Below are 26,583 nucleotides of genomic sequence, written 5' to 3'. Positions count from 1 at the left end.
TCAATGAAAATTAAAAACATGTTTATTTCAAAAACATTGTTTAACAAATTAATAAAAGAGGCATTACATCGCAGGTGGCTTGGAAGACGTGGGTAATATTATCCATTTTGCGACACGAACTGGAGGTAAGCAACAGTAATTTTTAGCTAGTTTGAACTAAAGAACTTAAAGGTTCTCTAAGCGATGTGGGGCCAAAACATGTTTTGTCACATACATCAACCGTCTCCTCAATATCGGCTGGCTGCCTGTCCCCTAAACACACTGTAAAAAAACGCGGTCTCTGTAGACACCACAGGCTCCACAAACGGCAACAAAAACTATCATGTCTCACCCGGACCACGAAACCTAACAAACAGTGTTCCAGCCAATCACTGGCAAGAAGAATTTGAGGGTGGGTTTCGGAAGTTTCGGAACCCCCCAGTTAGTGCGCGTGCATATGAAGGGGGTGTGTGTGTGGAGGAGAGAGAAGCATAAGAGGGAAGTTTGAAAAATGGCCGAAACATGACCAAAGAGACGTCGTTCTGAGGAACAAATTAAAAAGAAGAAGGAGTCGGATGAAGAACGTGTGAAGTTCCGAATTTACATCGGTAGCAAAGCTTTTGAACGATGGCGAGAACTCCGGCGGCAGAAGGGCTTCCAGTCCGACATTCAGGTTGCTCTGTTTTTGCTGGACAGGTGGGTAACGTTAAATTGTTTTTTTTTCTTCTAAATTGACGCTTATGTTCGCCAAACCCACACAAGGATATAATTAGAAATGCACGTTCACAATTATTTCAGGAAGGACGGAAGGGAGGGGGAGGAGATGAGATGCGGAGGAGGGAGGGTCTAGCTAGCCTCCGATTTGTTTGAAAATATTCCGAACGTCAACACCCAGGATCGCTCAGAGAACCTTTAAAGATCTTCTTCTTTTCGTTTTTATTTTAATTGTATTTTTGCTGCAGATGAAATGGTTAAACTTCTGTTTTCGCGCAGGTGCAGTGAGGGGGAAAAAACACTGAGTTTAGGGCAATCGGTTCGTAGCGTTGCTTCAACTGTGCGATATAGTCACGAGGAGCGACCAAAATTTCTGACATGCCAGAAATTCACCCGATTGTCGATTGTGAGAGGTTAATCGCCTCTCATTTCTCCCTGTACACTGCACGACAAAGCTGAAAATCGGTCCGACACGAAAAAGAGTCGCACGAGTCAGAATTCGGCTCAAAATCGGACAAAAATCGCACAGTGTATGCCCGCCTTTAGTCGAATCATGATGAGCACGATGATATTATCTTGGATGTCTCAATTGATCTCGGCTGTTTTAAGCAACCTACGAAGAACAGGCCCCTGGTCTTGGGAGATCTCATCTCCCTTAAGCTTCTTTCTGTTGTGCTTATATCCTCTTCTCCTGATGGCTCTCAGGTGGCTGACTCCGCCTCCTGGCAATTGGATCCACTCCATTTCCATGACAATGCTGACAAGTGCTGCAGAGCTTGTCACAATATATATACGTACAAGATGTAAAAAAAGTTTTTAGAAAAATTATTTTGAGCTCACGCTTTGATCAAAAATGCAATAAAAACAGCAAATTTGTAATATATTGCAATTTTAATTAGTTTTTTATTGATATATTGTAAAATGTAATTTATCAAAAGTTTCAGCATAATTACTTCAGTGTCACATGATTCAGAATTCATTCTAATATTGCTGATTTAATGCTCAAGAAACATTTTTTATTATGTTGAACAGTTATGCTTCTTAATATTTTTATGTACACTACTGTTGAAAAGTTTATAGCCAGCAAGATTTTTTTGAGGACATTAATAAGTTCATTCAGCAATGATGTAAATTGATCAACAATGATTTTTTTTATGTTGCAAAAGATTTTGGAGCGAGAGAGAAAGAGAGAGAGAACCTTCCCCAAGTCAGTTCCTTCTTTTGTATTTTTATGTTAAGAAAGTGTGATTACAACATGGTAATTGATTACATTTTCAACAACCAGTATCCCTGATCACACTAGTTATGCAAACATCCTGAATCTCAGAGGATACAAGCATGCTCAACCTCATTCATTTACGCTCTTATAATGTCAGGATAGCTTTTCAAGAATAGTACATTATTGAAAAGATAAAGAATAAATGACAAAAATAACAATATAACTGCTCTTTTCACCTGTGTGAAAGCATGGTCCTCTTCATCAAAGAACCATGAGAATTACTGTTCAAACTATATTTAGGAAGAGAGATACAGGGAGAAGGTGAAAGGAATGACGGAGAATGTGAGAAAAAAGGGAAACAAAAGGAGGTTGAGTGAACTTCTGGATCCACTGGACGCAACAAATCCAGGAAGGTTGCTGCCCATGTAAGACTTAATCCAGTCCTGGAACTGAGAAACTCTGGTGGACACACTGGGATATCTGGGGTCATCACATCGTTGTGCACCAAAACTCACAATGCCGGACTGAACCCACCGGGAGCTGTTCCTAATGACCATTGGACCTCCAGAGTCTCCCTGTATTGACAAAAATCCAGCATTTATATTTCTTACAATATACAGTGAACAATTGTTACAGACACAAGTATATAACAGTGTAGCCCAATGGGTAAAAGTATGCCGGCCATGTGTCCACCAAAGATCTTTTTGACCATTTTCTATTTTTTTTTTTTTTTTTTGCACAATATGTTTTATTTGTTCTACTTCATGCTTAAATTAAGAGCAAATGTTATCATTGTCTGGCACTGCAACTCTATCCTTTTCTCTGCAGGTAATGCCAAGTTCAGACTGCACGATTTTCTAAGTAGTCGGGTCGCTGCTCTTTTCACACTGCATGACTATCTTGGCCAGCATTCAGTTGCTGCTGTGTTCACACACTGTACGATGGATCGGCGACAAAAGGTTTCACACTGCATGACTTTACAATAGGAAGAATCGGTGACAACTCTGACTAGCACGCTGCGCGCAAACTACGCTTCACAACAAACACATGTGAGATGTGACAAGGAAAGAACGCAACATCACACGTGCAAGACCGGAGTTCTCACGTGACACTTTTTTCTTTTTCGACCCGGTTGTGGTACAGCTCAGACGAAACGTCAAATAAACACGGATGCTCCTGCCAAATTTCTACTCATTTTTCTTCCATTTCTTGTGTCCAAATAGACAGAGAAAGAAGCCTTTTTCTGAAACAATGCCATGCATGTTGATATGTGTTCTATAACTCCTCCCCGAAGTCCCTGCTGCTCTGTATCTTGCCCTCTCCTTGGCTGTCGGTAATCACCGATGTAGTTTTCAGTCAGAACACTTTTCACACAGCAGGATTTTGAATCGCCGACAGGTCCAGATATTTAGCATGCCAAATATCTCACGGGCGTCGGCGACTCGCCTGTGATTCTCTCAGATCGCGCCTTTGCTCATTCACACTGCGTGATTGTCACTCGCGTGAACGAGCACCAATTTGCCTGTGATTTCAGGCATTTGTAGGTGATTTTTCAAAACCTGTCGGCGAGCCAAAATCGTGGCTAAAATCGTGCAGTCTGAACTCGGCAAAAAAGAGACTGAGTTTAATTGAGCAACTAGGTTGGCAGTGTGAAGTGTTTAGGAAAATGGGTTCAAATGAATGATTGATGTCTTACCTGACATGAACTTTTCCCTGCCACATTTAAAAATCCAGCACAAATCATTTCGCTTGTGATGCCCCCTCCATAAGCATTATAACAGGCACTGTTGTTTACAATTGGTAACATAATCTCCTGCAGTGTGTCTGAAGGCTCTCCTGTGACACAGATCAGAGGATATATTTTTACAGCTTTTAAAAAAACATTTCTAGGTAAATTGTTGAGGGTTACAGTATTGTTTGTGTTCAGTAACTTGACAAGCAAATATTCACTCACCTCCAGCCTGTAGAGTTCCCCATCCAGTCACCCAGCTCTCTGTACCTCCAGCAAATACACTACCAGCAGCCGCCAGACAGACTGGCTTAATGTAATCAGTGAAATTCACTGAAGAGGAGAGCTCCACCAGTGCTAAGTCGTTGGAAAACTTGGGATTGTTATAGTCAGGATGTGTGATAATTCGAAGTGCTGTCCTGTATGTCTCATTGGGGTTTGAGCCTGATTGTTTCTGACGCCCGAAGTACATCACAATGTCAGACGCACTGTTGCTGTAAATAGGGAAAGTCTACTTTAATAACCCTATTATCAATTTACAAGTGTAGCTATCTTAGTGTGATAGTTTACACAAAAATGAAAATTAGCCCCTGATTAATCACCCTCAAGTCGTCCTAGGTGTATTTGACATTCTTCTTTCAGACGAATACAATCGGAGTTATACTGTAACGCTCAGCCTAATCAAGGCAGAATACACCCCAAAATATTTGTTCTCGACCATCTATAATTGATATATTTCATCACGATGTAAACAAAATAACAAGAAAGATTAACTGACATCCCAAAGTGTATTAAATAGAAAGCACCGAAAATTAATATATTGTACAACATACACAAAAATGTACATGTATGTAAGCGTGTTCCAGTCTAATGTTTTCTATATGTGTGTGCGTTGAATCGGCCTCACCGGTAGCTGTTTAAGTCCGGGCACACAATGAGGAACAGCGCTGTCCTGTGAAGCAATCTCCAAGGTGAAATACTGTAATCCAACAAGTATGTATTTCCTCAAAGAGTCTAAACCCGAATTTTCACCAACTGCGGAATGGCAGTTTCTATTTTTGCCGGATGCCGGAGAGCGCCGCAGGAAGTCGAGCACAGAAACTAAATGAAACCTCTGTTAATTTCCAAAATATAGGATTTCCCTTTTCCAACAAGAACAATATTTAACTTTATTTACCAAATAACTTTATAACCCAAATTAATATTTAGTATTTTATCAGTTGATTACATTTAATTATAAATATTGTCCTAGAATCAAAATAATCTCCACAAAAAAGGGAGATCAGCCGATCGGCACATAGTTGTTTCCCCTGTACTCCTCTGGATGGAAACAAACTGTTGTTGGTTTTGTGGTTCTGTTTATAGAAACTATATCCTGTTATATCTTGCGATCAAATGTAAATTCGCAAGATATCATGTGTCCTCGTGACTTCAGTTGTCAGTCATGGCCGCAGCCGTTCCGCAATAAATCCGTATCTGGTAGGTATCGAAGGATGGCGGAGCACGGATCCGACGCGCTGCAGAACGATCCACAGCCGTTCTGCAGTTGGTGGAAATCCGGGGTAACAGTCACAGTCAATGACAACCAAAGCCCTGTAGTACGATCGATCGCTAATCCAAAACAGCAATAGTAACGTTGCTCCCGAATGCCGGTAAGCCGGCTCCCTCTATCGGAAGTCACGGGGAGACACTTGCTTAGAGAAAACAGTAAGACCAACATTTGACTGGGGCAACAAAACACCAGGGGTTATTTAATATGAGAACGGCTGACATAACTCTTTGATTAGTTTAATAAGAAGCCTTATAAATATGTCCTTTATGTGGCCGTGCTATAATATTAAAAAATGTCCTTGCTCTTCCAAGCTTTATAATGACAGAGAATGGCTGTTTCTGTTTTGAAGCCCAATAAAAGTACATCCATCCATCATAAAAGTGCTCCACACGGCTCTGGGGATTAATAAATTCCTTTTGAAGCGAAGTGATCTGTATAAGAAAAATATTAATGTTTAAAACTTTATAAAGTAATTATACCTTTCTTCCGCCCATACAAACATATGGCACATATGGAAATGCAGCGCCAGGCGAAGCAAGTGTTTTTTGCTAGTTTCAGCCCGACCCAGTTATCATTTTCAAGTCCTGCACCATGTTGTTTAAATAGCAAATGCATTTGCGCTTATGGGCAGTTGGTCTGAAAATGAGGTGTGTTTGGGCGCGTTGCTATTTTGAGGCAACTGAAATAGACTACTGCATTGACCAACAAAAAAACGGTCTAAACAAATGTTTACATATTTACAGTGTTTTACAATGTAAAAGATTAATATTATGTATGTAAAGATATGGTGGAATCCGGCTTGTCCTGGTTGATGGGCTGCTTGCGTGCTTTCTTTATGCACAAGCAGATCTGTTTCCTCTCTGAAGAAGTGTTCAGTCTTTCTGCTTGCAAATTCCGCTATGTAAATAGCAATCCGCCATGGAACGAGTGCAACTGGCTTTTAAAGGAAAAGGTAAATTACACTCTGATTGTCACAAGTTGCGCTTTAGGCTGGAAGCTAGTTATTTCACTTTCTAAACTTTTAAATATGGATATTTTTCTTACACAAACACATCACCTCGCTTCAGAAGACCTTTATAAAGGAGATGTGTGGAGCACTTTTATGATGGATATGCACTTTTATGGACTTCAAAACGGAAACAACCATTCACTGCCATTATAAAGCTTGTAAGAGCCAGGACATTTTTTTAAAATATAACTCTGATTGTATTCGTTTTAAAGAAGAATGTCATATTCACCTAAAATAACTTGAGGGTGAGTAAATCATGGGCTGATTTTCATTTTTGGGTGAACTATGCCTTTAAGCTTAATTTAAGATGCCAACATACTCCTGGAAGCAGTGAGCTGCAGATAAAACCCAGTCTTTATTGATTAGACTCCCACCACAGAAATGGCTTCCATAGCGGCTGTCATGAATGCTGACTTGCCACGGCCAAGACCCTGCTGTTGCATCCTCCCCTCCAACAATCTTGTTTTTGAGGGGGGCTTGACCACATACTGATGAGAGGAAAAGTATTATGAGAAATCCTTGTTAAAATGCCTCTCAGACATAGAAGAAACATTTAGCTTTGAACAAGAGTTGTATGGTTATTATAACAACTTACCATCTAACTGGCAGAGGGAACCTGTGTGGGTAGACAAAGACAAAGTAGAACGCATCGTTTAATTTACCTCAGATAAATAAGATACGGAATTATACAAACACAACCTACAACTTCCCTATATATTATTGTGACATTTATTTGAACATCTTATGGTCAGGTATGCCAAATATTTTGCAGATGTGGGACGTGCGGACACTGACTCTGAATGGCATTAGATATTATTTACACAGACTGTTATTAAAGGGGTAGTTCACCCAAAAATGAAAATTCTGTCAGTATTTACTCACCCTCATGTTGTTCCAACCCCGTAAGACCTTCGTTCATCTTCGGAACACAAATTAAGATATTAAGATCGCTCCTGCATGCAGTCCATAGGCTTCTTGAGGGACTGGCTCTTGCTGTCCCCGAAAAGTCATTAAAGACATCGTTAAAATAGTCCAAGTGACTACAGGGGCTCAATCTTAAGTTTATCAAATGACGAGAACACTTTTGTGCGCAAAAAAACAACAAAAATAACGACTTTATTTCAACTATTCGTTTATTTCTCCCTCTGCGCGAGTCAGGTTACTAGTTTAATAGCATAAGCTTCTGTTATTGTACGTCACACGCATCACACAGCGTCGGCCAATAGTGAGCCTTCGTGGGACGTAGCTCTACACAATCACACTACGTTAACTGACTTAAAGGCTCATGGAGAAGGAAGTGAATAGTTGAAATAAAGTCGTTATTTTTGTTGTTTTTTGCGCACAAAAGTGTTCTCGTCGTTTGATAAACTTAAGATTGAGCCCCTGTAGTCACTTGGACTATTTTAACGATGTCTTTAATGACTTTTCGGGGACAGCAAGAGCCAGTCCCTCAAGAAGCCTATGGACTGTATGCAGGAGCGATCTTAATATCTTAAATATCTTAATTTGTGTTCCGAAGATGAACGAAGGTCTTACGGGGTTGGAACAACATGAGGGTGAGTAAATACTGACAGAATTTCCATTTTTGGGTGAACTAACCCTTTAATGCAGAGGAGCCATGAGTGCACTTCAGTGGCAGCTCCTGGTATTTCTAAGAAGGGAAGCTCATTTTCGGCCTACATTATAAGCTTCTCCATTTATTTAAAAGTAAATTCTGCCCTACGTTCCTTTTCGAGAAAATCCACGGTGACCCTGTCGTACCAACTAGGCGTCTTTTCCAGTGACTTGACCAGTGTCTTCTCAATGGCCAGCAGAGCTAGGCTGCTTAAACGGCCTTGGCCCATTGTGTTACGGGTGTTGGACTTAAGCCGTTTTAAACAGGAAAAGCTCCTTTCTACACCTGCAGATGTAGCTCCGATTGTTGCCACTAATGAGAACAATTTGTAAAGCTGAGGCATTGCACTGTCCAACTCCATGTCTTTGAGGAACACCAAGTAATCACACAGTTTTCCCCTGTTACCCTGCAAGTCCTGATCTGAATACAGGACTTGAAGTTCAGACCTCAGTCTCCCTGAATCAAAGTGATGGCCATAACTTTTCAGGACACTTTGGAAGGCCTCCTCTGGAAATTCTTGTCTCATGTCATCAAATTTCCCTGGATTGACTAATTCTAAGAAGAGCATACTTTTCAGATTTGAGAAACGTTAAGGAATCTGCTCCAAGATGTTATCAAGGATGGCCATGTAGAGATTTCTGTAGCGCTCTTGGGGGTCCTGCAATTGCGTCAGACGGCGCTTTCTCATGGGCTCATCTCGTGGGTCTGATGTGAGATCTGCTGTTTTTGCATAAACAGCTTGGAAAGCCCCCTCTGACCTTTTCTCTTTGACAAATGCAAGAAGAGACTCAATTCTTTTCTTGCAGTAAAAAACATCCATCGCCCTCTGCTGGACAATATCAAAGACCACATCAGTCTCAGAGAAGATTTGTTCATATGTGTACAACATGAACACAAACTCAAAGTCCTCCAGTTTCCTCAGAAAGCCTTTGGCACAATCCAGTGTATCATCATCCATTGTTGTGTCTGCAATGATGTTTTCAAATGTGTGCAGGAGGCCATGATAATTGTTTGCCACAGTGCTCACTATCCGTGATGTGAAATTCCATCGAGTAAGAGCATTTCTGGGCAACCTTGAACAGCCTGCAGACTCCAGAAAAGACGTCCTCTTTGTGGATTTTGAAAAAAATGTGCCAAACCCAGAGAGTGATGCAAAAAAAATCCTGCACTCAGGCAAGCATTTAGCCCCCTGTGACAGCACCAAATTCAGTCTGTGTGCATAGCAATGCACAAACATTGCGCTGGGGGCTATTGCTTTCACTTTGGCCTGCAGACCATTGAGAGCTGAAGTCATGACAGCAGCCCCATCATAGGTCTGTGCCACAAGCTTATCCTTAAAATTGTAGCCCTGCATGTTCTCATTTAAAACATCAAACACAGACTGAGCATCTCGCCCCCCAGAAACATCAAAAAATCCAATAAAGCGCTCCTGAATTTTACCTGCACTATCCACATAGCGAATAATGACAGAGAGTTGGGCACGGCAGGATATATCAGTGGTTTCATCCACCTGCCATCCAAAAAAGGGAGCATCCTTAATTTTATCTCTGATCTGATCAGAAATGGTGGCTGCAAGAGCAGAGATCAAGTCATTTTGAATAGTATGGGACATACCAGAAAACACAGTTGAGGACTCTAATTGTGTGGACAGGACAGAGTCATATTTAGCTAATGTTTCTGTGAACTCCCCGTAATTCCCCTTGTTGGATGATTCACTACTCTTATCATGTCCCCTAAATGACAGCTCCTGTCGGCCAAGCAAGGATGTTACATCAATAAGGTGGTTTAGGAAGGCCCTGTTTTGTTTGACTGTTTCATTATGTTTGGCCACTTGAATGCGAGCACCTTCATTGCATGCTCAACCCTGATCCTGCCCATGCAACTTAATCTTGCACATGCACTCACATGCTCATGGCTCTTTTCATGTCTTTTATATGACCTGTCAAAGTTAGACAGATTTACAAAACCCATCTTTGACCAAACAACACATCCGTGAGATGGTTTCATGAAGAGGCATGGCCAGCAGTACTTTTTATTTGTCACAGCACTTCCAGTCAGCCAGGTAACTTTCTCATACCAGGAGAGCTGAAAAGACCTGTTATGTTTCCCTATCTTTTGCACTAAATCAATCTTAGGTGTTGATCTGCCCTGCTGTTTAATTCAAAATTTTTCCTCGTAAGGAAGACTTTCAAAAGGCTTCGCCAAAATCAGGTCGACAATATTAGCACTGTCTGCCATTGTGCGCAGTTTTCCCCGCCCGACGCTAGCCCAACCTACTAACGTTATTTAAATGAATGAACGATCTAAAAAAATCAAACTTGATAAAACTGAAACAAGGAATGTGGTGTATAATTGTATGAAGTATTGTGCAAATTGACTAGCAATTTCACCAAACAAATATCAACAAATAAGTTGCAGTAGTTTGTCATTCGACTACACTTGAGAAATAGCTTGAGACTGAGCGCGAAATAGCTTCAGTGACTTCTTATAGTACAGATTTGCTGTCAGTCAAAAGGAGATGCAGTCTTTCGACAGATCCTCCAATCATCACGCGGAAGCCCGGAGTCCGGGCCAGCCCACTTCTCTATTCACGCTAGAGACGCCGGGCGTCCGTGGGCGGGACATAATCGCAGCATTTATCCAATGACCGTCCGGTTTCGGAGCACTGAAAAAAACTGTTCGGAGCAGCCCCATTGAAGTCAATGGAAGCCGAGATTCAACGGGGAAATGCACTGTGGGAATGAAGGAGGAGATCGAGTCATCTGACCTGTAAATGATTCTAAGAGAACTTGTTTTCGAGATTAACGTGTTCTAACGCATATTTTTGGAAATAAGTTGTTACACAATTGTACATATATGACCATTATTGTTTTATATTATTGGGGAAGCCGAGCTTCCCTTGCAGTCTTAAAGAAATCCCCACTGGTGCACTTGCACTGCAATTAAAATAGCATAAATAATGTTAAAAAATAATTTTTGTATAACATTTTGAATATTGAAATATGATAGAATCAATGAAATTATATTAGTTTAAATGTGAAACTAAAACAGCCAGTAGGTGATGCCAAGCCATCGTCTTAACGAATGAGTTCAATCAATAATTCAGAAGATTCGTTCAAATAGACGTATTCAAATAGCATTGGAAGAATAGGAAATAGCACTGTAAGAATTCGTAGTCTATTTGAGCAAATCGTCTAAGTTAAATAATAATTTCTAATACCATTCAGAGACAGCGTCCGCACGTCCCACATCTGCAGTGCGAAGATAGATTTTGTTGAAACTGTTTTTATTTGCCTGGTAACAGCCCTATAGTAGTGCCTTATTAACTTAACTGACCAGTTAATCTTAATAACTTATAGTCTACATTATGACGCAGATAGCCTACTATTTAATAAGGTTTTAAAAAATGCCCCAGGAAATCATTTTATCTTAGAAATGTCAATTCTATGGAAAAGTTTGTTGCAGTCAACATTGTTTTTGGATGATACATTAAAAATGCAGTTAACTTCTGCAAACGGATCTACAATGCATGGCATAAAATGTGGATAATTTGTGTAAAAGTGTCTGTTATCCGCGGATTCTGTTCATGTGTGCTCAGACATTTTAGAAATCCCAACCAGCTGATGTTTTACGGCCATGCCCGGAATAAAGAGTTGACCTGTCAATGGTAGGCCTAAATAGCTAAGTAAAATAATGGACAATGTAGGAATAAAAAAAATTATATAAATGTTTAATTTAGGTTCCAGTATATAAACGAGCATATAAGCTACAACCTAGCGACAAAGAGAATAAACTAGGCCTACTATTTTACATTTAATCCTCAGTACCTCGCATTAATACTTCAGTTTACTTGTTCTCAATTTGTTCCATTTCTTCAGGACTCGATATCTCAGATCACTTGTCCTCGACCTGCTGCATAAATTTCTCCACTTCTTCTGGGCTGTTCATAATCATGGTACGGTCTCCATGTGGAAGAAGCAGTCGAGCAGGAAAGATTACTCTGTGTTGGTTGATTCCTTTGTCACGCAATTTTTGCTGGACAGTATCGTACCTTCTTTGTTGCCTGTGAAGCTCTGCCGACAAATCCGGGAAAAAACTAAGATTGGAACCTTTGTATGCAATTGCTCCCTTACTCTTTGCAGCCTTTAGAACCTGTTCCTTCTGCTTGAAATTTAGGAACTTCATTATGACAGTTTTTTTGACCTGAGCTGGGTATTCGATGGGCTCTCTCTATTATCAATGGTGTAACGCTTTCTCCCAACTCCAAAGTCTCTGGTAGAAAGTTTTCCAGAAAAGCACACGCATCCGATCCCTCTTCTTTCTCCGGCAAACCAACCAATCTTAGGATTATTCCTCCTACTTCTGTTCTCCAAGTCAATTACCTTATCAGCCATGGATTTGATCTGTTTTTCCAGCGTATCATTTCTGACCTTCAATTGGACGATTTCGTCCTCTGTCCCTGAAATTCGTTCCTCCGCCTCTGTCAATCTCTCTTTGACATCCACGACCGCCTAAAGAATTTCGTCCACCTTACCGCTTACTTGTCTTTCCATTGCTTTAAAGGCTTTCATCATCTCTGCGTTACTAGGATTCTCGTTTGAGGCCTCCCCCCTTCTTCCTCCATCTCTTCGTGCTCGCTCAGGCTTTCAGGTTCGGATGGCATAACTTGTGATTCCGCTTCCGATCTCCCTTTATTTTTCATCTTTTTCTTCGATGGCATTGTTTTAGTAATCACTTTAGCTATTCCACTAACTTAAATTAAGTACCTTAAGTGGGTTTAGAAGGATTGATTCTAGCCTAATGCACGAGGGTTGAAATCTGCAACTTGTTACGCCACCGCCATAACCGGAAGTCCCTTTATTAAACAATTTAAAGGGATAATTCACTTTGAAATTCATTTTTGATATGTTTTAGCTTACCTCAAGGGCATCCAAGATGTAGGTGTCTTTGTTTCCACAGTATTTTCAATTTGGATATTTTTCGGTCAAACCATTGTTGTCTATCAGTCATATAATGCAGGTTTAGGGGGTTCATATCAAAGAGCATGCACAGAAAATTCAAAATTGAACATGATTTAATGACTCGTAATTGTAAATGTAAGTACACATTGATGGCCTAAGACACAAATCGAGCAGTTTGTGTGAGAAAACAAACAGTATTTATTTCATTTTTACCTTATGTAACCACAGCCATGTCCTACCAATCTGAAGGCACGGGCGCTTCGGTCTGTGCATGCCCCGGAAGTGATTGCTTGCGTGTGTGCGTCACTCATTGTTTACACAGAGATTTCGGAAGTTTTACCTTTCACTAAACATATATATATCGAAATCGTCTTCCATTGCGATTTCCTGTATATCTAAATATGTTTTGATCTTCATAGTGAAAGGTAAAACTTCCAAAATCTCTGTGTAAACAATGAGTGACATACACACGCAAGCGATTACTTCCGGCCAGTGTTGGGAGTATCGCATTACAAAAGTAATACATTACAGTAACATATTACTTTTTGCTGTAACGCAGTAGTGTAAGGCATTACTAATCAATTTTCAGTAATATTTTACTCGTTACATGTTCAGTCAGGCTTGTATTACAGTTGTATTACAGTGTATTGTCAGTGTATTGTAACATTGTTTTTTCCTCATAAATACGAACACGAAAACTAAAATGCCAACCCCTCTATCCGATTTGCGCAGTGTAATTAACCAATTACAAATAATATATTTTGCCTCCTATTTTTTTTGTCACGCATGAATGTGTGTCTTTTCCATAATATTAAAAATAAAACATAGACTGATATTTGTCTAATGTCTCGAGTCCTTTAAGGAAATAGCCTATATACGTTTCAATACACGTATTTTCTGAGAATTTTTATTTCAAGTTTTGACTGAAAATGTCATATCCATAATGCTGGACTTCCCCAATTTTAAATAATTTATCCTCAACTAGTTTTGTGGTGTAGGTCTACATATTTTATAATGTTAACTTTAAATAATACTAATAGCCTAATTTAAAGATAAGGCAGCATTGGATCTGGACGGTAAGAAGAATAACGCTGGGAGTTGGAAGAGGTGTGTCGCGATTCTGTAGGTTCGTGGATCTGAGTCGTGTGGCGAATCGCGATTTCGGTTTCATATTGCATATCGTTACAGCCCCAAAGTTAAGTACTACTTAGTTATTTTGGTGAAAAAAGTAATACATGAGTAATGTAACGCATTACAATTCTGAGACAGTAATATTGTAAGGTAATGAATTACTTTTAAATAGTAACAAGTAATACCTAATGTATTACAGTTTGGAAGTAACTTGCACAACACTGCTTCCGGCGCATGCACAGACCGAAGCGTAGGACATGGCTGTGGTTACACAAGGTAAAAACTATATAAATACTGTTCGTTCCCTCTTTCAGGTGAACCCCCAAAGCTGCATTATATTACTGATAGACAACAACGGTTTGACTGAAAAATATCAAAATTGAAAATACTGTGGAAACAAACACACCTACATCTTGGATGTCCTTGAGGTAAGATAAAACATATCAAAAATTAATGTCAAAGTGAACTATCCCTTTAATTAAACGCCTTAGTAATCTTATATCAAATTTTTCATGTTATAGATTTTACCTGCTATGTTGAGAAGTATGGTTCCGGCAATACATAAAGCTGTGTTAATCTTCATCCTTATCTTCTGGTCTGTGATATCACTGCTGTTTCCTTCACTGTCAGGTTTAATGAGATATAAAGTAAGAACTGCCACATTTATCAGTGGTTCTCTGGCCCCACCTTCCATAATGTTTATCTCTGATTCAATCAAAAAGCTTATTCTGAGGTTTTTCATTGGCGTGTGTTTTGGATGTGGGTGGGTTCAACTACTTTATGAGAAATTTGAAGAATTTACTGTCACACAACAGGTAAACCCAGACCAGTTTATGCAATAACAGCAGTTTCCTGTAAGTGATATTATATCAGGAACTGTACTCCCATTTAAAGAAAAGCAAAAAAATAAAACCTGCTAATTTCTTGTCAAGACTTTCATTTGAAATGAAACGTTGATTAAAAATAGTTTGATTAAATTAATATGTGTTATAAATCTGTTTTGAAACCATTTTTTTTTGCCAAGGATATCAAGTATGTCAGACTGTGCATGTATATTTCCACCGCAAATCTGGGCAGCTGTATTCTAAGAGAAAAAAAAACCTACTTTAAGAAAATTACTTAAAACAAAAGAAAGTATGTCCATGCAGCAAGTTAATATCACTTAACAAGAAATCCTGAAATAACATTATTACATCTAAAAATAAATAGAGACCTTATAAGTATTCAAAATGGTTAGAATAAGTAGAAAAGACTTACTTGAAGCCAAACTTCCTATAGCACAATAATAAGGGAAATATACTCAATTTAAGCAAATAATTCTTATTTAAAAAGATTTGCATTCTTAATTTTAGCAAATTAAGGCTTCGGAGTGAGACAAAAAAAAAAACTAATTTAAGTAAAGTTTTACTCCGTTTTAGTGAAGTATGATTAAGCTGTTACTTGATACAAGTTTGCTCATCTTGAAATAACCTAAATCTATACTAAAACTAAAACCAGAAACTTAAAACCAGTCCTTATTCTTAGAATTTACATCTTAACTGATGCGATTGAATCACAACCACGGCAAATGAGTATTGTAAACATTAACTAAACAGCATAAAATTACATGTACAATAACAGCGAGTTAGGGTTGCAGCAAATGTCTTTGGTACGGTGTTGCCTCCAGGCAACATAGTCTATTTTAGCTTTTTTTTTATATATATATATAAAAACAAATACAATTTAATTGGTCAATGCTCTCTAAGGAGAGGGGAACTTAAATACTAACCAATGAAAATGCAAAAGAGTGGTAACATGACCTACAGTGGCCCATTGTGTTCCCTCTTTCAGCTCACGTGCATGTCACATGGGTCCATATTTTCTACACTGAAAAGGGCATTTTTCTGTAATTTCTCTCCAGATAATCAACTACAAAATATCTTAGCCACGTTCATTGGTAAGTAAAGAAGTATTTTCACAAACTTTACATTATATGTCATCAAATGTATCATAAGGAATTGCGGAAACTGCATGTTGCCTCGAGGCAACATTTTACCATAATAGAATCACATAAGGCCATACCACGCATACTAGGGCTGCGTTCGAAACCGCATACTCAATGAGTAGGTTCTTAATTTCAATAAGTACTTACTCAACAAGAACTAAAAGATAACCAAATCTCGTTGAGTATGAATGCAAACGGGACATCTGCTATGTTGAAGTTATCATGTGACCTACGACGCGTCATCACAAGCGCAACACCTTAAAATATAAATGAACAATACGTTTAATTCATGTATCTATAAATATCTTGATATTAATGAAACTTGCTCATTTTATGGTTTTGTTGAAGAAACAGCTTCCCATTTATTTTGTGAATACATTTAGGGTTGATTTAAGTTGTTATATTTTAAACCCTACTAATGTGACCAACATGTGTTTGTCACAGTCTGCGTCTGCACCGTCCTGTCTGCGTCTCCTGCACTACACTTCCCATAATCCTCTCGTCTGCACACCTGATCTCACTCCCTCATCAGCCTCCCGTTCAGCGTCTTGATTCATCCGTATCACCTGTCTTCACCCTGGTTAGATTTGATTCTGTGTGTATTTAGTTCCCTCAGTTTGTTTCAGTCTTTGTCGGTTGATGTTTATTGTTAGCCTGTGGGGCGCCCGTGATCCTGTCTTCCTGCCTGTTATATTAAAAGTGATCTTTATTATTACTCTGGACTCCTCCGGTTCCTCAGCCTGCACCACACTGTGACAGATCGACCGACCGCCTAAATATGGATTTTGCAGCAGTGCAACTCCTACTCCTGGATCAGGAGGATAAATCCCTGGAGGCCCACACACAGAGGTATTTGGACTTGGTACCTCATGTTCATTTTGATGACACCAGCCTCTGTGTGTTCTTCCGGGCAGGCCTAAACGCTGAAACCCAGGCACGCCTGCCCAGAGATGGGCCTCGAGGGAATTTTGCGGCCTATGTGGAGTGGGTGCTGGTGTCATGTGGATCTTCCTTCACCATGGACAACAGCACCAGCCCCACTCTAACGCCCGAGCCCTCCACACCGCTGGTTCCGTCCAGCCCCACCGAGCCTGAACCCTCCTCATCGCTAGTTCCGTCCAGCCCCACCGAGCCTGAACCCTCCTCATCGCTGGTTCCGTCCAGCCCCACCGAGCCTGAACCCTCCTCATCGCTGGTTCCGTCCAGCCCCACTGAGCCTGAACCCTCCTCATCGCTAGTTCCGTCCAGCCCCACCGAGCCTGAACCCTCCTCATCGCTAGTTCCGTCCAGCCCCACCGAGCCTGAACCCTCCTCATCGCTGGTTCCGTCCAGCCCCACCGAGCCTGAACCCTCCACATCGCTGGTTCCGTCCAGCCCCACCGAGCCTGAACCCTCCTCATCGCTGGTTCCGTCCAGCCCCACCGAGCCTGAACCCTCCTCATCGCTAGTTCCGTCCAGCCCCACCGAGCCTGAACCCTCCTCATCGCTGGTTCCGTCCAGCCCCACCGAGCCTGAACCCTCCTCATCGCTAGTTCCGTCCAGCCCCACCGAGCCTGAACCCTCCACATCGCTGGTTCCGTCCAGCCCCACCGAGCCTGAACCCTCCTCATCGCTGGTTCCGTCCAGCCCCACCGAGCCTGAACCCTCCTCATCGCTAGTTCCGTCCAGCCCCACCGAGCCTGAACCCTCCTCATCGCTAGTTCCGTCCAGCCCCACCGAGCCTGAACCCTCCTCATCGCTAGTTCCGTCCAGCCCCACCGAGCCTGAACCCTCCTCATCGCTGGTTCCGTCCAGCCCCGCCGGACGGAACCAGATATAAAGTAAGAACTGCCACATTTATCAGTGGTTCTCTGGCCCCACCTTCCATAATGTTTATCTCTGATTCAATCAAAAAGCTTATTCTGAGGTTTTTCATTGGCGTGTGTTTTGGATGTGGGTGGGTTCAACTACTTTATGAGAAATTTGAAGAATTTACTGTCACACAACAGGTAAACCCAGACCAGTTTATGCAATAACAGCAGTTTCCTGTAAGTGATATTATATCAGGAACTGTACTCCCATTTAAAGAAAAGCAAAAAATTAAAACCTGCTAATTTCTTGTCAAGACTTTCATTTGAAATGAAACGTTGATTAAAAATAGTTTGATTAAATTAATAAGTGTTATAAATCTGTTTTGAAACCATTTTTTTTTTGCCAAGGATATCAAGTATGTCAGACTGTGTATGTATATTTCCACCGCAAATCTGGGCAGCTGTATTCTAAGAGAAAAAAAAACCTACTTTAAGAAAATTACTTAAAACAAAAGAAAGTATGTCCATGCAGCAAGTTAATATCACTTAACAAGAAATCCTGAAATAACATTATTACATCTAAAAATAAATAGAGACCTTATAAGTATTCAAAATGGTTAGAATAAGTAGAAAAGACTTACTTGAAGCCAAACTTCCTATAGCACAATAATAAGGGAAATATACTCAATTTAAGCAAATAATTCTTATTTAACCTGTTAACTGTCACCCCCCCTTTTTTGAATAGACATGAAAATGCACATTTCGAACTTAAATGGTTGTAATTCAAGAACGCTTTGGAATATAGACATATGATTGGTCTTGTTTTAAAGAAGACATTTGGCAGATTTTTGTAGAAGTGAAATAAATTAAGAAAGTGAAACAGATAAAAAGTTATAGAAGTTTGAGTTTATGGAAATGTACAATGTAAAAATATTAATTATTCATATTTTACATAAAATATATATTTTCAAAACCTGGGCTACTCTAAAATGGCAGAAAGATCAAAGCCAAAAATCTGAACAAGTTGTGTTTCAAATTTTAGGTTGATATCTCAAAAAATGAGCTTTCAGTAAGATTTTGTTTGAGCGCAGTACCAAACTTTTTCACTAGGGCACAATCAGACTCCATTACTGCCCATATAAGGGCGCCTGCATTTCCATTCGTGTTTTGAGTGATATTAACCATTATTTTCACAATTTTCATACAATTTCTGAAGTAGAGATCCTATTCAGAAGTAGCATGGGAAGTTTGGCAGATTTTGATATGAATTGAACCTCTAAGAAACACATACAAAGAACACGCATGTAAGTCATAGCTAGCTGCCACGTCACAAATGGTGAATTTATTATTTTTTTCTTGATATTTCAAACTTTTTAGACCTTTTTTTTTCCAAAATAATTGAATGGATTCTATCTTTTGAACTTTTGGCATGAAAACAAACTGAGGTATCTACCATTTTTTCATAATTTTTCATGTTTACTGCTATTTTAAAATAAAGGTCTGAACACGCCTTATGAGTATGAAAATATTCTTGTTTTATATTGATAAATTATGGCTCCTCTGTAATATATTTTGAAAATCAGTCACCAAATATGGAAACTAGAGATTGTAAGCTTTCAAATGATATATAGTTTGTCAATATTATTTAAGGTATTTACTAAGATATTATTGTTTTAAAAATATAGTGGCAAACGTCCCACCTGTGGGACGGTGACAGTTAAGTGGTTAAAAAGATTTGCATTCTTAATTTTAGCAAATTAAGGCTTCGGAGTGAGACAAAAAAAAAACTAATTTAAGTAAAGTTTTACTCTGTTTTAGTGAAGTATGATTAAGCTGTTACTTGATACAAGTTTGCTCATCTTGAAATAACCTAAATCTATACTAAAACTAAAACCAGAAACTTAAAACCAGTCCTTATTCTTAGAATTTACATCTTAACTGATGCGATTGAATCACAACCACGGCAAATGAGTATTGTAAACATTAACTAAACAGCATAAAATTACATGTACAATAACAGCGAGTTAGGGTTGCAGCAAATGTCTTTGGTACGGTGTTGCCTCCAGGCAACATAGTCTATTTTAGCTTTTTTTTAATATATATATATATTGTTACAACCCTGGCTCTAGGGATGCAACATAAAGGACACAAAGACAGAAATCTGCCAATCAAAATTTAAGTTTATTTTAATATTAAAAGAAAGAAAAAAGGACTGTAGGAACAAAGCCCTGCAGCAGCAAGAGGATCTCTTGCAAGAGCATGCGTCCTGGATTTAAGTAGCTCCCGTCAGGTGACACCAATTAGCCAGTTGATTGCAGGTGATCTACTAGGGAAAAATGCAGTGACATCCAGATTATAACACTCACACATAACACTTCCACCCTTAAAACATTGCTACAGGATAACCTATAGTAAAGTCAATAAATACATGGAGAAAACACCTACGACCTTGACAGAGCATCCGCCAAAACATTATTCTTCCCACGAATATGGCGGACTGCAAGATCATATCCCTGCAAAAACAGGCTCCATCGCATTAAACGTTGGTTAGTGTTTCTCATACTGTGCAGGAACACTAGGGGATTATGATCAGTGTACACAATTAGTGACACACTGGATGAAACATACACATCAAAATGTTTCAGAGCAAGAATAAGGGCCAAAGCTTCCTTTTCTATTGTAGAATAGTGCTTCTGATGAATATCAAATTTCCTTGAAAAATAGCACACAGGATGCTCAACTCCCACTGAATCATCTTGGAGAAGAACCGCACCCACACCAAAATCACTAGCATCCACAGCTAGCTTGAAAGGTCTATCAAAAACAGGGGCGGCAAGAATAGGAGAACTGATCAACAATGCCTTCAGATTGTCAAAGGCCATCTGACATAACTCATTCCAAACAAAAGGAACCTTGGGACTCAGCAGGTTAGTTAAAGGTGTAGCAACAGTGGCAAAATTTTTGCAAAAACTCCTGTAGTATCCTGCCATACCCAGAAAACGTTTTAGTTCCCGCCGAGATGAAGGTACAGCAAAGTTCACAATTGCCTCTACTTTTGCTCCAACTGGAGATACATGACCATGGCCAACAACTTTGCCTAAATAAGTTACTGTGGCCTGCCCAAACTCACACTTGGAGAGGTTTACTGTCAAATTTGCAGCCTTTAACCGTTTGAACACCTCCCCAAGCTGGGCCAAATGCTGAGACCAGGTAGCACTATAGATAACCAAATCATCAAGGTAAGCCTCACATCCTGCAACTCCTTCCAACACCTTATTCACCAGACGCTGGAAAATGGCAGGTGCATTTCGCATTCCAAATGCCATAACATTATAATGGCAGAAGTTATCCGGCGTCACAAAAGCAGAGATCTCACGGGCTCTCTGGCTGAGTGGAACCTGCCAATAGCCTTTTAAAAGATCCAACTTTGAAACAAAGGATGCAGAACCAACCTGGTCAATACAATCATCTAGCCGTGGAAGAGGATAGGAATCGGGCTTAGTGACAGCATTTACCTTGCGAAAATCGGTACAAAACCGAAACGAACCATCATGCTTCTCAACTAGTAAACATGGTGAACTCCAAGCACTAAAAGTCGGTTCAGCTATGTTATGCCTTAACATATACTCTACCTCTCTGCGCAAAAGCTGGCGTTTTACAGGGTTTACCCTATACGGATGCTGCTTAATGGGGTTGGCTTGGCTTACCTCAATGTCATGCTCCAACACATTGGTACAAGATGGAACATCAGAAAACAAGGCCGAATATTGACCAACTAACTGAATAATATCAGTGCGCTCAGAAAGATTTAGATATGACAGATGAATGTCTAAATCAGCCAGAAGTTTAGAATTTGGCAATCTACTCTGATGCATCTCAGAAACAACACTTCCTTGTCCCCTCTCAATATGCGGAACATTCAGTACAGCCAAGACCTTGTCCTCTGAAGGCGCAGTTTGGTTGCGGTCAAAGTAAGGCTTAAGTAAATTCACATGGCACATTCGAGTTTTCCTTTTACGATCTGGAGTCTTAACCAAGTAGTTACATTCACCAACTTTCCGATCAATAGTGTATGGGCCACTATATTGAGCCTGCAATGCAGAACCCAGTACTGGTAAGAACACTAACACTTGGTCTCCTGAACAAAACACACGATGTTTTGCCTTTCGATCGTACCAAGTCTTCATCTTCTCCTGAGCTGCTTTCAAATTCTCTTTGGCCAGTTCACAGGCTCTACTAAGCCTAAAGTGAAAATTAGACACATAGTCCAAGAGGTTAGTAGGAGTAGAATACTCAACATCTAACCATTTCTCTTTTACCAATTTCAAAGGCCCTCTCACAGTGTGCCCAAACACAAGTTCAGCTGGACTGAAACCAAGGGACTCCTGAACCACCTCTCGAACTGCAAAGAGGAGTAGTGGAACGCCATCATCCCAGTCTCTTTCAAATTCTTTGCAATAAGTCTTCAGCATAGTCTTCAGAGTTGGATGGAATCTCTCAAGTACCCCTTGAGACTCTGGATGGTATGCAGATGAAATGTTATGCTGAATAGACAACTGCTTTAACACCTGGGAGAAAAGGCGAGACATAAAATTAGACCCTTGATCAGACTGAACAACTCTTGGTAGTCCAAACACTGTGAAAAACTTAATTAGGGCCTTGGAAATAGCAGGGGCTGTAATCTTACGCAAAGGAACCGCTTCAGGAAATCGTGTGGCAGCACACATAATTGTGAGAAGATATTGATTACCTGACTTGGTGCGGGAAAGAGGTCCAACACAATCAACCAAGACATGTTCAAATGGCTCTCCAATGGCAGGAATAGGCTGTAGTGGAGCTGCAGGAATAGACTGGTTAGGCTTGCCTACAACCTGACAAACATGACATGACCTACAATACTGAGCCACATCACACCTCACACCAGGCCAGAAAAAATGCCTTAACACACGATCAAGAGTTTTCCTAACCCCTAAGTGGCCAGACAGACAATGATCATGGGCGAGACACAATATGTCAGATCGATAAACTTCTGGAACGACCACTTGAAACACACTACTCCAGTCATCCTCACATGGAATTTTTGGATCGGTCCACTTTCTCATCAAAACACCATCACTAACAAAATAGCCAGAAGCAACATTTGATAGTACTTCATCAGACACTACATCTTCAAACATAGGTAACAAAGTGGGGTCTTGTTTTTGCTCAAGTATTAACTGTTCTCGAGATGGTAACATTTTTCCACTTCCTGTAAAGTTCATATCACCTTGAGCCATGAAAGTATCATAAAGTGGTATTTCGGAAGATTTATCTTCAACCTGCCTCTTAGCCGACATGGCACGAGTAGTTGCACAAACAGGAAAAATTTCTGGAAATGCCAACTCAAGTTCATCTGGACAATCTGACTTGAGGACAGTAGATGTTACTTCAGGGACAGCTAGCACTTTCCCACCAGCTAAATCATTCCCTAGAATAAAGGACACACCATCTATGGGAATCTGGGAACAAAGTGCAACCACAACATTCCCAGAGATTAAATCTGATTGGAGATTAATGCTATGTAAAGGCATAGACAGAAATCCTCTACCAAAACCTTTAACAATTACCTCTGAACCTTGAGCTGACTTTTCATTGAAGGGCAAAACATCACATAAAATCACAGATTGAAAAGCTCCTGTATCTCTCCAAATCTTGATAGCTTGCCTGTTTTCAGGGTCAGAAGACAGATACACAGAACCATCCATCAAAAATGATGACGAGCCAGCTAACTCCTCTGTCTTGCATGACAAATCAACAACTGAAGATGCCAAGGGAAGGCTTGGCACAGGATTTACAAATGCTACAGTCTTTGCGGATTTCCGTTTTTTACTTAGAACAGGACAATCTGCAATAAGATGGCCTGGTGTCTTACAATAAAAACAAGCCCTTTCTGCAATCAAACCATCATTGGTCGTTTTATTGGCAGATAATGAGGCAAACGGCACAGATTTTACAAACTGAGACCTATTGTGCTTAATCTGGACTAGATCCTCAACTTGTTGGTCACCAAAATGTACCTTATGTATTAAGACAAACTCATCTGCCAGGATTGCAGCTTGTTCTAAAGTCACTGCTTTCTGCTCATTCAAATAAACAGACACCGCATCAGGTAGACAGTTTTTAAATTCCTCAAGCAAAATAATTTGCCTAAGATGTTCCTTACTTTCCACCTTCTGAGACATGCACCACCGATCAAACAGATTCTCCTTCTGCTTTGCAAACTCAACATAAGTCTCGTGAGCAAATTTTGCACAACTTCGAAAACGCTGGCGGTAAGCTTCAGGAACCAGCTCATATGCCTTCAATACGGCTGCTTTAACCTCATCATAATTAGCACTCTTCTCTAGGCTTAGAGCGGAATAAGCTTCCTGCGCTTTACCCACCAAGATACTTTGTAAAAGCAAAGTCCACACGGTCCTTGGCCACTTTGATGTGGTTGCCACCCGTTCAAAATGAGAAAAATATCGGTCAACATCCTTTTCAGAAAAAGGAGGCACTAACTTAATGTGTCTACCAACATCAAATGAAGCATCACCTCTTGGAGTTAAAGCAGCAGCGTTTAATTCCAACTCTTTAAGAGACCGTTCGTGCTCAAGATCCATTTGTTTCTCTCTTAATTTCATATCAATCTCTAGCCGTTTCTCCTGAAAAGCCAACTCTCTGAGCCTAAGCTCAATTGCTGCGTCAGACAAAGGAGCAGTCATGGGTTGGGGAAAACCATGCTTAACTTTTAAAACCCCTTTGTCAACCAAAACACTTCTAATTATTTCCTTCACGCTATCCTTCAGTCGCTTCTCACTACTTGTGATGGGAATATCATAATGAGAGGACAACTGCAAAAGTTGATCCTTTGTAAAAACCTCAAGTAACTCTTCTGAAGGTTCCTTTAGGAAGTCTTCTAAAGAAGCCATTACTAAACTCAACTTTAGTAACACTACTTACAACACAGAAGTTCAGCCGTCACAACAGATCCAATTACACAAGCAGAAAAAATGCTCTCAAATAAAGCTTTTAAAGCTTCAACCAGAAATAGAACTAACCCGAACACAAATAGATTACTCACCCCCAAGTAATCACAAATATCCAAAAGCCATACTGGGCATTAGTCTACACTAAAGTCCACAAGAAACTTCACAAAGTTAGGATCATGGACACCACAAAGTACCTCAAAAAACAAACAACAAAACACACACACAAAAAAAACAACAACAAATATTTAACTAACTTAAATTTTCCTTTTACTTCCATCAAAAAGTGAGCATGGTTGCTGAACCTAGACACAATACAAAACACATGAGATACACCCGGATACCTGCCTAACACTTCTAACTCCTATCTATCTTCTGAGGTGTACCGGGCACGAGGCGACTTTAAAAGCAAAACCTCAGCAACTGTGAACCAATTTATCAATGGTCACAGTTCTGAAATGCTTACCCCCGACAGAGAACAAGTCTCCACCCAGAATAACCTCGAAAACAAAAAAGGAAAAATAACAAAAGAGTGAACCGATGGAAGGATTGAATAATCAACCCAGCTGGAACTCTCACCCTACCTAACCGGGAAAACTCATGCATATATTCAAAAAAATACTCAAACAACCATACTCACCAAATGATCTCAATCAAAGGAGAGAGAAAAAGAAAGAAAAAACAGTCCCCAAAATCTCAAAAGAAACATTTTTTTTTTTTACCAACCAAATTGGACGAGCCCCCATTATGTTACAACCCTGGCTCTAGGGATGCAACATAAAGGACACAAAGACAGAAATCTGCCAATCAAAATTTAAGTTTATTTTAATATTAAAAGAAAGAAAAAAGGACTGTAGGAACAAAGCCCTGCAGCAGCAAGAGGATCTCTTGCAAGAGCATGCGTCCTGGATTTAAGTAGCTCCCGTCAGGTGACACCAATTAGCCAGTTGATTGCAGGTGATCTACTAGGGAAAAATGCAGTGACATCCAGATTATAACACTCACACATAACAATATATATAAAAACAAATACAATTTAATTGGTCAATGCTCTCTAAGGAGAGGGGAACTTAAATACTAACCAATGAAAATGCAAAAGAGTGGTAACATGACCTACAGTGGCCCATTGTGTTCCCTCTTTCAGCTCACGTGCATGTCACATGGGTCCATATTTTCTACACTGAAAAGGGCATTTTTCTGTAATTTCTCTCCAGATAATCAACTACAAAATATCTTAGCCACGTTCATTGGTAAGTAAAGAAGTATTTTCACAAACTTTACATTATATGTCATCAAATGTATCATAAGGAATTGCGGAAACTGCATGTTGCCTCGAGGCAACATTTTACCATAATAGAATCACATAAGGCCATACCACGCATACTAGGGCTGCGTTCGAAACCGCATACTCAATGAGTAGGTTCTTAATTTCAATAAGTACTTACTCAACAAGAACTAAAAGATAACCAAATCTCGTTGAGTATGAATGCAAACCGGACATCTGCTATGTTGAAGTTATCATGTGACCTACGACGCGTCATCACAAGCGCAACACCTTAAAATATAAATGAACAATACGTTTAATTCATGTATCTATAAATATCTTGATATTAATGAAACTTGCTCATTTTATGGTTTTGTTGAAGAAACAGCTTCCCATTTATTTTGTGAATACATTTAGGGTTGATTTAAGTTGTTATATTTTAAACCCTACTAATGTGACCAACATGTGTTTGTCACAGTCTGCGTCTGCACCGTCCTGTCTGCGTCTCCTGCACTACACTTCCCATGATCCTCTCGTCTGCACACCTGATCTCACTCCCTCATCAGCCTCCCGTTCAGCGTCTTGATTCATCCGTATCACCTGTCTTCACCCTGGTTAGATTTGATTCT

At 39.9% G+C, this 26,583-nt stretch overlaps 1 protein-coding gene and 1 pseudogene across 2 annotated transcripts in view; both read right to left on the bottom strand.

Annotated features, from left to right (window-relative positions):
• Positions 1-1,901: 1,901 nt before the first annotated feature.
• LOC120468229 (chymotrypsin-like protease CTRL-1) lies at positions 1,902-14,547 on the bottom strand. Its single transcript, XM_089127245.1, has 6 exons — positions 14,438-14,547; positions 6,798-6,818; positions 6,522-6,690; positions 3,867-4,135; positions 3,609-3,748; positions 1,902-2,487 (listed from the first exon to the last, which is right to left on the bottom strand). Exons 1-6 carry the CDS (start codon positions 14,490-14,492, stop codon positions 2,209-2,211), a joined length of 933 nt encoding a protein of 310 aa, XP_088983371.1. The 5' UTR covers positions 14,493-14,547; the 3' UTR covers positions 1,902-2,208.
• Positions 6,574-26,583, bottom strand: part of LOC120473668 (uncharacterized) — a 29,262-nt pseudogene continuing 9,252 nt past the window's right edge. The window contains exons 8-9 of the transcript XR_016150133.1: positions 6,798-6,818; positions 6,574-6,690 (exon numbers count right to left, since the gene is read on the bottom strand). The product of XR_016150133.1 is annotated as an uncharacterized LOC120473668 (transcript). The remainder of the gene's footprint in view (positions 6,691-6,797; positions 6,819-26,583) is intronic.

Source organism: Pimephales promelas, chromosome 24 (genome assembly GCF_988280905.1).
Source record: "Pimephales promelas chromosome 24, fPimPro1.hap1.1, whole genome shotgun sequence".
Taxonomy (NCBI): Eukaryota; Metazoa; Chordata; class Actinopteri; order Cypriniformes; family Leuciscidae; genus Pimephales; species Pimephales promelas.
This window is presented reverse-complemented; position numbering and strand designations above follow the sequence as displayed.